The 12,416-nt window shown below is 46.3% G+C and overlaps 1 protein-coding gene across 3 annotated transcripts in view; it reads left to right on the top strand.

Annotated features, from left to right (window-relative positions):
* Positions 1 to 457: 457 nt before the first annotated feature.
* The window catches only part of MBTPS1 (membrane bound transcription factor peptidase, site 1), a 55,199-nt gene continuing 43,240 nt past the window's right edge, over positions 458 to 12,416 (top strand). For 2 of the 3 annotated variants that reach the window (XM_081274812.1, XM_081274810.1), the window contains exons 1-2: positions 458 to 596; positions 11,117 to 11,601. In XM_081274812.1, coding sequence (XP_081130938.1) covers positions 11,433 to 11,601 — 169 coding nt within the window. In that variant the 5' untranslated portion in view covers positions 458 to 596; positions 11,117 to 11,432. Of the gene's footprint in view, positions 597 to 1,528; positions 1,550 to 11,116; positions 11,602 to 12,416 lie in introns of those variants that run through there. The other variant, XM_081274811.1, reaches the window with a different exon arrangement.

Here is a 12,416-nt window from a genome sequence, read left to right as displayed (position 1 = left end):
GCGTCCATGGCACTGAGGGGTCTGTACGTCTGCGTAGAAGTCGGGGGCATTTCAACCACCTCTCCACGTCTCAGCTTCCACACGCGTGTCCCAAGTAGGTGCCCCGAGGTGCCAACAGGCGATGGAAATGGGCGCCCCTAGCTGGGGAGGAAGGACAGTGGGGTTGCCTGGATGTGGACACCTGCAGGAAGCGATGGCGCTGGAGTGAGAGTTTTAGACGCGTTGACGGCAGGAGCTGGGGAAGGAGAGAGCTTTTCCCCAGCTCGGCCGCGGTCGCTGTGGGGCCGGGGCTTCCTAGGCTGCTCCACGCCCTCCCGCTCCAGCGGCTCCCTGCGAGTTGGCTCCGCCCCCTGCCCGCAAATGTCGCGAGACTTCGGCCCACCCTCCGGCCCGGGCCCGCGGACCTGTGTCCGGAGCGCGCACGCAGGCCCCGGGCGCGCGGAGCACGCAGGGCACGCCCGCCGTCGGACGACGCTTCCAGCCGGTGGCCTCGCGAGAGTTGCGAGTAAACAGCCCCGAATGGAGAGCCGAGGAGCGTCCGCGGCGGAGGCGCAGTTACCCTGGGCCGCTCGGCCCAGAGCTTGAGGCGGCCGCAGGTACGTCCCCCGCACGCGCCCGGCCGCCCGGGCCGCCGTGTCTCCTACCCTCCGCGTCCGAGGCTCGAGACCCCGGGCTTCCCGCGTCCCGCCCGCCCGCACTGCGGCGAGGCGCGCCCGGGCCCAGCCGCCAGGCCCCGGCCACCCTGCTCCCCGGCCGCCGTGCTCCCCGGCCACCCTGCTCCCCGGCCACTCTGCTCCCCGCCCAGGCCCCCGGTCACGCTGCTCCCCGCCGCCACAGTGCCCCTCGGCTCTGGCTGCCACTGCTCCCAAGCTTTGCACTGCTCCCTAGCCCCGGCCGCCGCTGCTCCCGGCCACCAGCGCCCCGCGCTGGCCCGTCCTGCACGCGGTTGGTTAGCTTGCCAGTTCGCTCTTTCTTTCTGTGAAATACACTTTAGCGGAGCGCAGTGCCGCCGTGGCCCTGGACCTCCGGACAGCCGCCCAGTTAGTTCTTGAGGGCTTTCAGGGAGCTGCTGGCGTCAGACTTTACTTAATTGACTGCAGTTCCGTGCGGTGTCGCAGTCTGCTCATTTCGCATCGCTACTGATCCTTCAAATGCAGTTTGAGAAGCCTGCTGGGCACCGGAGAGTGGTTCGCCCTCAGATTGAGTGCCTTTCACACCTTAGGGCCCTGCAGCCTTGACTTGCTAGGCATGTTGTGCCGCCGGAGACTGCTGTGGATCGCTGGCATCATTTTTTTTTTGGTGGGGGGGGGGAGATGCAATGCAAGGCAAGCATTCCACCAGCTGAGCTATATCCCTAGGCTTGGCATCATTCTTATTAAGATGTTTACCCTTTGTTTTAGGCAGAGCCCTTGAGAATCTTCGCCTATTTGTCTGTGCAAATTAGATCAATTATTTATATTACTTTAGATTCTGAATGACACTTCCAGATGTTAGAGTGGAGTAAGACCTCGAGGCTGAATTCTGGAGATTCGCCCTTTTGTGCATACTAGTAAGCATCTCTGACTTCTGGGTCTCAGTTTACATGCAATAGTTCCCCCCCTCCCCAATTTTTTAAATTTTCAGAAATTTTTATTAATATTTATTTTTTAAATGTAAGAGCTTCGTTTTGATAAAAATACCATGCCACAAATTCACCTGTTTGAAATGTACTATGTATACAGTGGTTTAATAAACATGCAGAGTTGTGCAGTCATCACACCAGTCCCCTTTTAGAACATTTCTGTCACCCCAGGAAGACCCCTGAAACCTCTTCTGAGGTTTTTCTGAGCTGATGTGTTTGCCCTTTGTCTTCGTGGTAGCATGAACTGGTGCTTCACTCCTTTTCTTGGCTGAATGGTAGTCCATTCTATGGACAGCCCACATTTTGTTTATTTAATCCTATGCACAACACTTTTTGTAAATAAAATTTTATCTTATGCTTCAGTGTTTGATGCACATGACAGCCGACCTGTTTATTGGGGGGTGCAAGCTGGTATTTGCCATTAGGCCTCTCCTGCATTTCAGTCACCCTTTGTGGTGAAGAGTTGGTGGCTTCTGTGTGGAAGGTGAGTTCTAGTGCAGTGCTGGCTGGGCCGCCGCTGCCCCTGGGCATGAACAGAGTGATTTCCCCCAAGAAGTGTTTGTCATTCTCTTCAAATTCATGTCTTTGATTTTATTTTCCATCTACTGGTGGTGGATAGTTCTTGGACTGCTGTCTTTTTTGGTGGCAGCCATAGTTAGTGACACAACTAGAATAACAAAACTAAAAAGATGAAGGCAAAGGCAGAATGCACATCTCCCAGTAGTGTTTGTAGTGGGTTCTCTGGGAGGTAGGCATTTTGCCTCTCCACCAGATGTGGTTATAGTTTATTAGAAACTCCTCACCTCCCCAGCTATTGATGTTCCAGCCTTCCATTGGTGTTTTGAGTACGGGATGAAGGGTTGAAGAGGCGGGGTCTTTTTCAGCATTGCCTGAGGGAGATTAAGGAGATAATAAAGACAAATCAATTTCTTTCTTGTGGCCTAATCCATTTTGACAAGTTGCAGAAATCTATAAACTATTAATCTTAACCATGTGTATTTGCTCAAGGAAGAGAATTTTAAGTAAAATGAGGAAGGAGGAAGTTTGGGAGTGACTCCTGTGTGGCTGGCTAATCTTAGATGACCAGAGGTTGAGAGCACACTGCAGGGAGCTGCGAGCAGGCTTGCGCAGGAGTCAGGAGTCGCTAATGATGCTGCAGACCACGCTTCTCTGTTGATAAATGGAAGTCTGATAGAATGTGTCTGAAGAAATGGTTCAATAAGGTTTAAGAATGTACCTTTATTTTAAAATGATGTGTCCTGACATTGCTTAATTGTTAGCCTGCTAAACAATGGTAATACAACCAAGTATGTAATTAGTTAGCGAAAGTGGTAGTTTTCCAGCCAATTTTTAATTACACTGGATAGTACCCTGTCATGGTCTAAACACAGTTCAGTCTTATGTGGAGTTATTTCAGTAAACTAGTTTGTTAAGAAGCAAGCCTAGCTTCATAATTAGATGATTATCATGTGATAGCAAACCATTTCCTCTCACCTGAATTGTTTTAAAATTATTTTCAAAGAAATCATTTCAGATGTATTCATTATACACAGAAGTATATCTTTGTGATATTCGCTAATTATGCAAATAATAAGTAGAAGAATCTCAGAGCTTCATGGAATTTTCACTGTTGGTTAGACCAGTGGCTTTCCCAGTGATAGAATTCCTCTGTTTACCTCCCTTTACACATGTTGCATTACTTCGTATACCTGGCACATAGGACTGGAACTCTCTTTTCCTCTTAGTATTTGACATCAGAGTCACCCTTCAGTTACATGTGTTATTAGAGTGCAGCCACATGGAGAAGCCACTGGTGGAAGCTCTGTCTTAATAGAGAATGCGTTTTAGTGAAGATAGGCAGATCTTCTACGTAAGAATTCATAAAAGTTAAATCTTGTTGACACAGCGGATCCAGTGAAGCCTGAGAGGCCTGGAGGGTAGGTGGTAAGAAATGAAGAGCCTTTCTCCAGTGCACCAGCTAGATGCTTGCTCTTTTCAAAGAGTAGCTTTTCCTTAAGCTGGAAGGTAGCTGTAGATATATTTTTGAGAACAATCTAGCATTAGATTTGAAATTTTGTGCTGCCATTTTATCAGAGAATGTGATTTTTTTCTTTAAAATTTATTTGAAAAGGTCTATTAAAGTATTTAATGTTTCATCTAATAAAAGTAACATACTTTGTAAAAATATAAATAAAACAAAATAGCTATGCAATCAACCTTTTAGAAGGTTGAACCGGGGCTGGGATTGTGGCTCAGTGGTAGAGTGCTCACCTAGCAAGGGTGGGACCTGGGTTCGATCCTCAGCACCACATAAAAATAAAGGCATTGTGTTGTGTCCATCTATACCTAAAAAATAAATACTAAAAAAAAAAAAAGAAGGTTGAGCCACTGTTACATTTTGGCATGTACCTTTCAGTTTTTTTTTTTTTTTTTTTTTGCCTCTGTTGCACATAGACACTTTTTTAAAACCAAAAATTTTGGATGCACTGTCTTGTTGAATATTTCATCAGCATTTTTTTCATATTCCCACTTTTGCTGTAACACACGACCACAGACAAAGGCGTAACACGACGTGCATCTCCTTTCTTACAGCTTGGGAGGTCAGAAGTGTCCACTGGGCTGAAGTGAAGGTATGGGCAGGGTGGCCTCCTGGAGCTCTGGAGAGAGAGTGTGTCCTTCCCTCCCCTAGGTTGTAGAGGCCACCTGCATCCCTTGTCCTGCGCTCTTTTTCACATCACCTCCAGCATCATGTCCTGGCAGGATGCTTGTGACTCCACCTGACCCACCCGGATTGCAGAGGCAAGTCTGCAGAGGCAAGTCGCAGCTCCAGATTGCCTGGAGGCACACTCACAGTTAACACCCACAGGTCTGAGGGCGGGACCTGGACATCTTAGTTAGGGACCGTTATTCAGCCTAGCACAGGGACATAGTTTGAGATTGCTGCATGGCATTCCCTAGTGTGAGTGAATCAGAGTTATTTTCCAGTTCCCTCTTATTGCACATTTAGATGGGCTCTAATTTTCCCCAGTTATAATCTTGCAGTACCTATCTTGCTTGTATATCAGTGTCCTTTCAGATTCATGCATGTTGGAATGAATTCTGAGGGGAAATTTTAGAAAATTAGGTTCCCTCTCTGAAGGATGTGGCATTTGGAGCCAGCCTGCCAAGCTCACAGACAGCTTTCCCTTTCACAGGCCAGGGTGCCCCAACCACGGGTGTAGGTCTGATGGGCCTCAGTTTCCTTACCTGAAAGGGAGTGATAACAGGTTGTAGTGAGGATTAAATGAGTTAATAAATGCAAATTACTTACACAGAACCTGTCAATGCTCAGTAAATGTTACTCTTTTTTATTACTGTATTTATTATACCAAAAGTTTTTAAAAATCCCCCCGCCCTTCTGGGGGTTGAACTCAGTGGTGATCCACTCCTGAACTACATCACCAAACCTTTTTATTTTTTATTTTGAGACAGGGTCTTGCCAAGTTGCTGAGGCTTGCCTCAAACTTGCCATCCTTCTGTTTCAGCCCCCCGAATAACTGGGACTACAACTGTATGCCATTGAACCTGGTGTTTTATGAATATTTTGGGAGTTTTAATTTAATGCATATTGGCAAATTACCATTCTAAAAGTTTTTAAGAATTTTTTATATTCAGCAACATATGAGAATAGTAATTTTATTGGGTATGTTGTATTCTTAAACATGTTTTGTATTATGTACTGATTGCTTTCAACTTTTTTCCTGTCAGAATGTTGATTTTTGTAATGTAAATCATGCAGACGTTGAGGTTAATTTTAACAGAAATTTATTGTTAATCTTTTCAGGAAATATGTCAATTCCCTAGAATGAGTGGGCCTTCCATATACCAAGTTTCACATCCACACATTGAACCAACAACTGATGGAAAATATTTGAGATAAAGAAATTGGATTGTCTTTGTTCTCTAAGCAATAGAACATAACTATTTATATAACCTTTACATTGTATTAGGTGTTGGGAATAATTTAGAAATGATTTCAGGTATCCAGGAAGCTGGGCAGAGGCAATACTGAAACCTTGTGCTATTTTAGCTAAAGAACTTGAGCCTCTATGGATATTGGGGGGCCCTGGGACCAATATCCTACAGGTAATAGCTAAGCTTTTAATTTCTTGGTAGCTCTGTCCCATTTACTGGGATGTTTGGGTGTCATTCTGTGTAAAGTTGATGACATAAAGTAACTTTGTAGAATGTCTTTTGTTTGGGGTTCATCTGATATGTCCTCATGGTTTGATTCCAGCTGTTCCTCTCTGGCAGGAACCTCAGGTGGGACGGGCTCTTTTTAGTTCATCTTCCTGCCTGGAGCCAGGACTGCTGCCCGTGGCAGGGAGCTTGGACCACTGGCTAGGCTTCTCTAGTGAAGTTACTCTTTCCTGCTTAATACATACTTTGTGAGAGGCATTTTTAAGACGATGTAAATATCTTTTTCAAACTTTAAATTTATGGTATGTATTTATGTCATTGTAGACTCCTGTTTTCCTGTTTTCTCAGGAGGTTAGGATCTTACTCCTGATGTTTACTGTGATGCTCAGATGTCCCTGGGGTGGCTGGTGGAAGTCCTTCCACTCTGGCTTCCGTGTCTCTGTGACACATCCACATCATTATTTGAGTGCTTCCTCAGTCTCTGGTACAAGGTGTTCCAGACTCACCTGACCTCACCCTGCCCTGCCGGGAGCTACATCTTTCCCTAGGAGCCTGGCTTCTCTTCCTGGAGAGCACGTCCTTTCAGTAGAATGTATGTGTATACGCACATGTGCACACGTGTGTGCTTGTTTATTTCTGCATCTGCCAGTCCATACAGTGAAAACCTGGAGTTTACAGTAGCACTTCAGTTTCAGTCCAATACTGAATGGTTCATTCAATTTTTTTCTTCTTATTTCTGACTTCTTTTTCTGGCATTAAGAAAGTTGCCTTCCATTATCTGTGAAATGTTTATTTAATCAAATCAGTCTTCCCTTTGATGCTGCCCCCTCTCTGCCTGTGCAGTGTCCCCTCCCCAGCTGCCTTCTCCTCACCCTTTGCCCGCCCACCTCCCTGCTGAGTCTAGCACCCACAAATGCCTGCCTTGTGCCCAGCACATTTTCTCAGGGAGGAGAAACAAGGGGAAAGTTAGTGTTTTTCTTCCCACGAGTGTCTGCCCTTGTCTGTGTATACTCGCTCTGTCTTGGGGACGTGCTCCTTAGGTTTGCATTCTGTGGTGGGAGCCAGGGAGGGTCAGCCGATGTCCCAGGGGAGCAGATGTATCAGACCTGGAGAGTGCTTGTGAAGCTCTGGTAAGCATAGAACCGAGGACACAGGGGCTACGATGGTGGCTGGCCTCGGTGACCCCAATGCCCCGCCTCATTCACTAGATTCTAGCACCCTGGTGGTTTTCCTCAACAGAGTTTTTATTTTGAGGCTTTCTCATTCTAGAGTCAGAAAACCAGAAACCTCAGGATGCGTTGTCATGATTTTGAGCCGCAGGCCTTGGGTTTCAGTGCACCTCCTGGGAACTTAAGCAGGACAGCTAGATCCAGGCGAGCAGTGAGGCACCTGGTCATTTGCTGTGATTGTCAGCCTGTCATCCCATGGGAATTTTGTACTCGAAGGTGTCTCCTCCCCTCCTCCCTCCCTCCTTTCAAGCTCTGGTAGGTGTTCAGGACAGGACAGGCACCTGGATTGCATCTAGGTCAGACCTGCACCTAGTGTGCTCCTTCTCTGGAAGGGGTCAGTGACCTTTTAATCACTAAACGGGTATTCTCTTTCACGGCCCTCCTTCGTTATGGAAGAGTCTGATTTGGGTTTCCTTTTGACTCCCTTGTCTGTCTTTTCACTCACCCAGAGAAAATGCCCTGAATTGCTAGAATTCTGACCTCAGGCTTATGCTCACCCTGGATACTGTTCCCAAATTGAGCACGTTCACCATCAGCCACTGCAGGCGCTCCCCAAGCCAGCTCCTGAAGCCTTCTCCCTTCCTCTTAGGGGTGTGCTCTGTTGGTCCAGGTGGACAGGAGGCCTCAGCCTCTCACTCCTGGCCTCTGTCAGCACAGGCTTCCTATTGCTCACTGGGTCCATGCCACATCCCCCTCCTGGAGTATGTCTGTACAGTGCCCTCGGGTGCTCTTGCCTTCTCTTACATCAGAGCAGGGGCTGTGTCTCCTCTGCTCAGAAACACCTGTGCTTCCCTCCCTTCAGAGTCAAAGCTGGACACCTCTCTGACTCACGAGCCTCCCTGGCCTGTCTCCCCACTTCTTCTCTCCTGTCCCACCTTCCCTTTTGAGAAGCCCTCCTCTGTAGGGCTCTGACCTGCTGGCTTCTGGGCTGCTCCTCACATACCCAAAGCCCTCTTGGCCCAGGCTTCTGTACCTACCTGGAAGAGTCTTTCACCAGTTTCCTGCTTCCTTCGGGTCTCTTCTCAGAGACTGCTGTGTCGGCTGAAACTTAACCCTCTTGACTTGTCCTGTTCCCTCTATTTTTCCTCCTTTCCAGATGCTGTGTTTATCACTAGCTTGGTGCTGCGGGTCGCCCTCGCTTCTTGTCTTCCTCCCCACATGGGAAGGTTAGCTCCCTGAGCTCAGATATCTGCCCTGATTTGTTCATTTCTCTATGGCTGGGATAGAGCAGCTCTGCTAGCTGCCTGGCAGTCTCACCCATGCTGTTTGATCTCTGCAGGCTTCCCTCCTGGTGGATGGAGGTGGCTGCGTCCAGTTGTTTGCTGGCTGTTCTGCTTATGCCAGATACCTGCTGGAGCTCCTTTTCCTCTCTGGACATCTTCCTGCCTCCCCCTCACACTGCATGTCCTGCTGGTCCTGGGCGCCTCCTGTGTTCTATGCTCAGTGCTCCACTTCTCCCTCTGTGGTTCCGGGCTCCCAGCCTCTCCATCAGCTTCTGCAGGAGCTGGCTGCAGTGCTCTCACCAGTAGAGGCCCCTTCTCCACCCCAGCAGGGGCCCTCTGAGCTTCCCTGGACTCAGGGGTCACCTCTCCTTTGGCCTCTCTTCTCCTGCCTCTGTTCAGCTGTGTGTTTCTGGCTGGCCTCCCTTGCTGCCTCTCACCTGGAGGCTGTGGCCCTGCCTTCCCTTGCTCTGCAGTGTCTTGGCTTGGTATGGGCTCTATAAAATCAAATGATTTGATGACTAATTGTTTAGACTGTCTTATTCTATTGCTGCCTTGGTGTCCCAATTTCCAAAAACCTGAAGAGTTTATTTTTTTAATCTGGGGGAGAACTGGTGACCTTATGGACTTTTCTAATTTAAAAACCTCCAAACCATCTCTCTCCTTTTCTCTTTAAAAATCAGGCTCCTGCCTGAGTCACGTGAGATCATCGGCCATCTTTCCTGACCACATGGGAGAGGTGCTCACCATCTTTACCTGGGAATGAATTATTTGGAACAGGTTTAATGAAAGTTGATTTGCTCAATTAGGTCAGATTATTACTAGTATTGCTCATTGATATTTGTTTTCTGTGGAGCCCAAATAAGTTTTAGATTCTTTAGCTTGAGGCAGAGAGATTTAAGATTTTTTTCTTTAGTTTTTAAAACATTGAGTGTATGACCTGTTTAAATCTTTTAAATACATATTCATGTACTGTAGCATGAGAACCCTTTTTTTTAAAAAAAAATATTTATTTTTTGTTTTGGTTGAAGTTGGACACAATACTTTTTATTTTACTTATTATTTATTTTTCTGTGGTGCTAAGGATCAAACCTAGGGCCTCACACGTGCTAGGTGAGCACTCTACCACTGAGCCAAACCCAACCCTCTTTTTTTTTTTTTTTTTTTATAATATATAGTTTTTAGTTGTAGTTGGACACTGTACTGTTACTTTATTTATTTCTATGCGGTGCTGAGGATCGAATGCAGCGTCTCACACGTGCTAGGTGAGAGCTCTACCGCTGCGCCCCAGCCCTAGCATGAGAGCTCCTATCACCAGTGACTGACTTTATCTTCTTTGACCAGTAGTTTTTAACTCCTCTTCACATGCTGCATGACACTGTGCTCTTCGACACCCACGTGGGGAAGTGTCAAGCTCAGACTGAAGGCCAGGTGAACTGCTGTACGGCATGCTGGGATGGCTGCAGGTGCCTTCTGCTCCTTTTCTAGTCCTCTGTCTGGCCTTGGTCTGTCTTCTCTCTGCCCTTGTGGTTGGCCTTCCCTCCGCACCTGCTGAGGTGGACCTGACTGTTGTAGGTTTCCAGTATCTTGGAGGAGCCTGTCTTGCCAGCCTTTGTCTCTAGGCCCAGTTCTAGAGATGGGCTTGCTTCTCAGGGTCTTGAAGGTCCTACTTGTTAAATCGAAAATTTCTTTAGCCCCTTCACCCCCTTGGTAGTTTCCCAGTGTGGAAGTGCATGTGGGCAACTGCAGAAACCCCAAACTCCCTGTTGCTCCAAAGCATTGAAGCAGCAGCACCAGTCACTGGGGGAAGGAGTCAGCAGCTGGCACTCCTCCCCAGAGGGGGCCTCCCTGTCCTGCTGTTCCTGCAGCAGCACAAGGCGGTCTTGTCTCCTTTGTCTCCCCTGCCCCTGGCTGCCTGGCCCGTGTCTTGGGTGTGATCCTGCAGCTGACTTTGCTGGTGGTGCTGCTGCAGCCTGTCTCTGCTCTTGCTGCTTGGCATTGTGAATAACATGTGTTTCCTGCAGTTCAGAAATTTTAGAGGTTATGTGTCCGCAAGTAATTTAATTCTCAAATAACAGTTTTCTTTAGCAATAGTTTACCTCACTAACTGCCCTTTCATGTCATTTCCAGTAAAGAGGTAACCTGTTTTTACAACAGATTTACCATGTTAAATTTCTTTTAAGTTTAAGACTTCTGGGAAAATAAATTAATGTGGATAAAACCTTTCTATGCTGTATTCATAGAATTGGTAGGAAGTTTTTTGAAATCTGCATAGTTTCAATGTGTTATTTCTTTTAAAAGGTGTTATGAGTGACTTGTATAGAAATTAGTTTGCTCTTAGGTATTTATTATACAGCAGATAATAAGGATGATTATACTAAGTTTTTACCTGAAAAATTGGTGAAACTTGGGGAAGTGCTGTTTGGGGAGGTGCCGTGGGGATGGAGAATTGGGAATGGTAGGAAAATGCACAATCTGAAACAGGAGCAAGGTGAAGGGTCAGAAGAGAGGATCAGGGTTCTTTCTTCTCTCTGGCTGCCAGGATGTTCACGGACAGTGTGCTTCATATTCCTTGTGTTATTTTGTTATCCTTAATTTCTTCTACTTTTTTCATTTATTTTATAGCTTTTTAAAAAATTTTTAAAACTGCCTTAGAATCCTCCCCATGCACATACAAAAACAGTGAGGGATAAGGAAATAAAAGTGAAATGTATTACCATGGTAGCATGGTAATACAACCTCACATTTACTTTGTAAGTGTTGCCTCTTTTTGACCCTTAATATCTGAATTTTAAGTGTAACTGCATCGCACCTGGCTGTGTCAGTGTGCTCCTAATATCTGTGTGTGCTGTTCTTTTCCCTCTCAGTTCTGCGTACTGTGATTACTTGGTTAATACCCTTGGACTTGGTTCTATGTTGCAAATGGAGTGTAGGACTCAGTAGTCTTGGCTCTGAATGAGAGAAGCCTCACCTTCAAGATGGAGAAGAAGCGGAGAAAGAAATGAGAGCCTCTACGGGCAATACCATGGAAGGCCATGGACTTAACTTTTATTTACGCTGGACAAGACTGTAAGATGGCTCATCAGTAATGTTGCAGTTTTTAGCAGAAACAAGAATTCACTTCTAATCAAGGAAGAAAGAAGTGCGACTTGAATTTATAAGATTTGATGACCATATTCACTTATGACCATGAAGCTCATAAACATCTGGCTGCTTCTGCTGGTGATTTTGCTCTGTGGGAAGAGACATCTGGGTGACAGACTGGAAAAGAAGTCTTTGGAAAAGGCCCCCTGCCCTGGCTGTTCCCACCTGACTGTGAAGGTGGAGTTCTCCTCGACAGTTGTGGAATATGGTAAGAACCTTGTCTTAGTGTCCTCTTGTTAGTATTAGCTTTTCCCGGAGGAGCACAGCCTGTCTGCTTTTGTGCAGTAAATTTCAAGTGGGAGGAGTGCACAGCACTTGGGCAGTGCCTTACTTAGTTTTGTTTCCCAGCATACTTAGCTTGTGTGAGCAAGGAAACGGGCATCTGAATGCTTACCCACAGCTTGGTTCCTGGTGGGGGTTTTTGGAAGTGTTGAATGTTTGTTTTTAGTTCAGGTGACCAGATATGAATAGCTGAGCAAATAGTCTCATATAATCCACTCCGGAATTTTGTTTTGTTTCAGTAAATCTCTGGATTCCTTTTTCCTGTTTGAAAAGCTACATTTCTTTACCATATTTTCTTTTCTTTTTTTCCTCCCCTGCAGTACTAGGGATTGAACCCATGGGTGCTCTACCACTAAGCTACATCCCCAGGCCTCTTTAATTTTTAGTTTTGAGACAGGATCTCGCTGAGTTGCTGAGGTTGACCTCAAACTTGCTGTCCTCCTGCCTAAGCCTCCTAGTAGCTGAGATTACAGGCATGGCTACCCTGTCCTGTTCTTTACTGTATTTCAAACTTCTATAGATGCTTAGTTTTTTAAAAAGAATCCATAGGTATCTGGTTCTGAATGGTGTGTTATTGTGGTCAGGGGATTCATGTACATTGTTTTAACTCCAAACTCTGCACACTGCCATCCAAGGCATTTAAACCAGTCTTCTTGTTTTTTTATTCTTTTTTATTGTGGACTTTTAAGATACATCATTTTCTTTTGCTAGTTAAATTTCAGATTAGATACGATCTGTGTT

Source organism: Spermophilus citellus (genome assembly GCF_964194105.1).
Source record: "Spermophilus citellus genome assembly, chromosome: 18".
NCBI lineage: Eukaryota > Metazoa > Chordata > Mammalia > Rodentia > Sciuridae > Spermophilus > Spermophilus citellus.
This window is presented reverse-complemented; position numbering and strand designations above follow the sequence as displayed.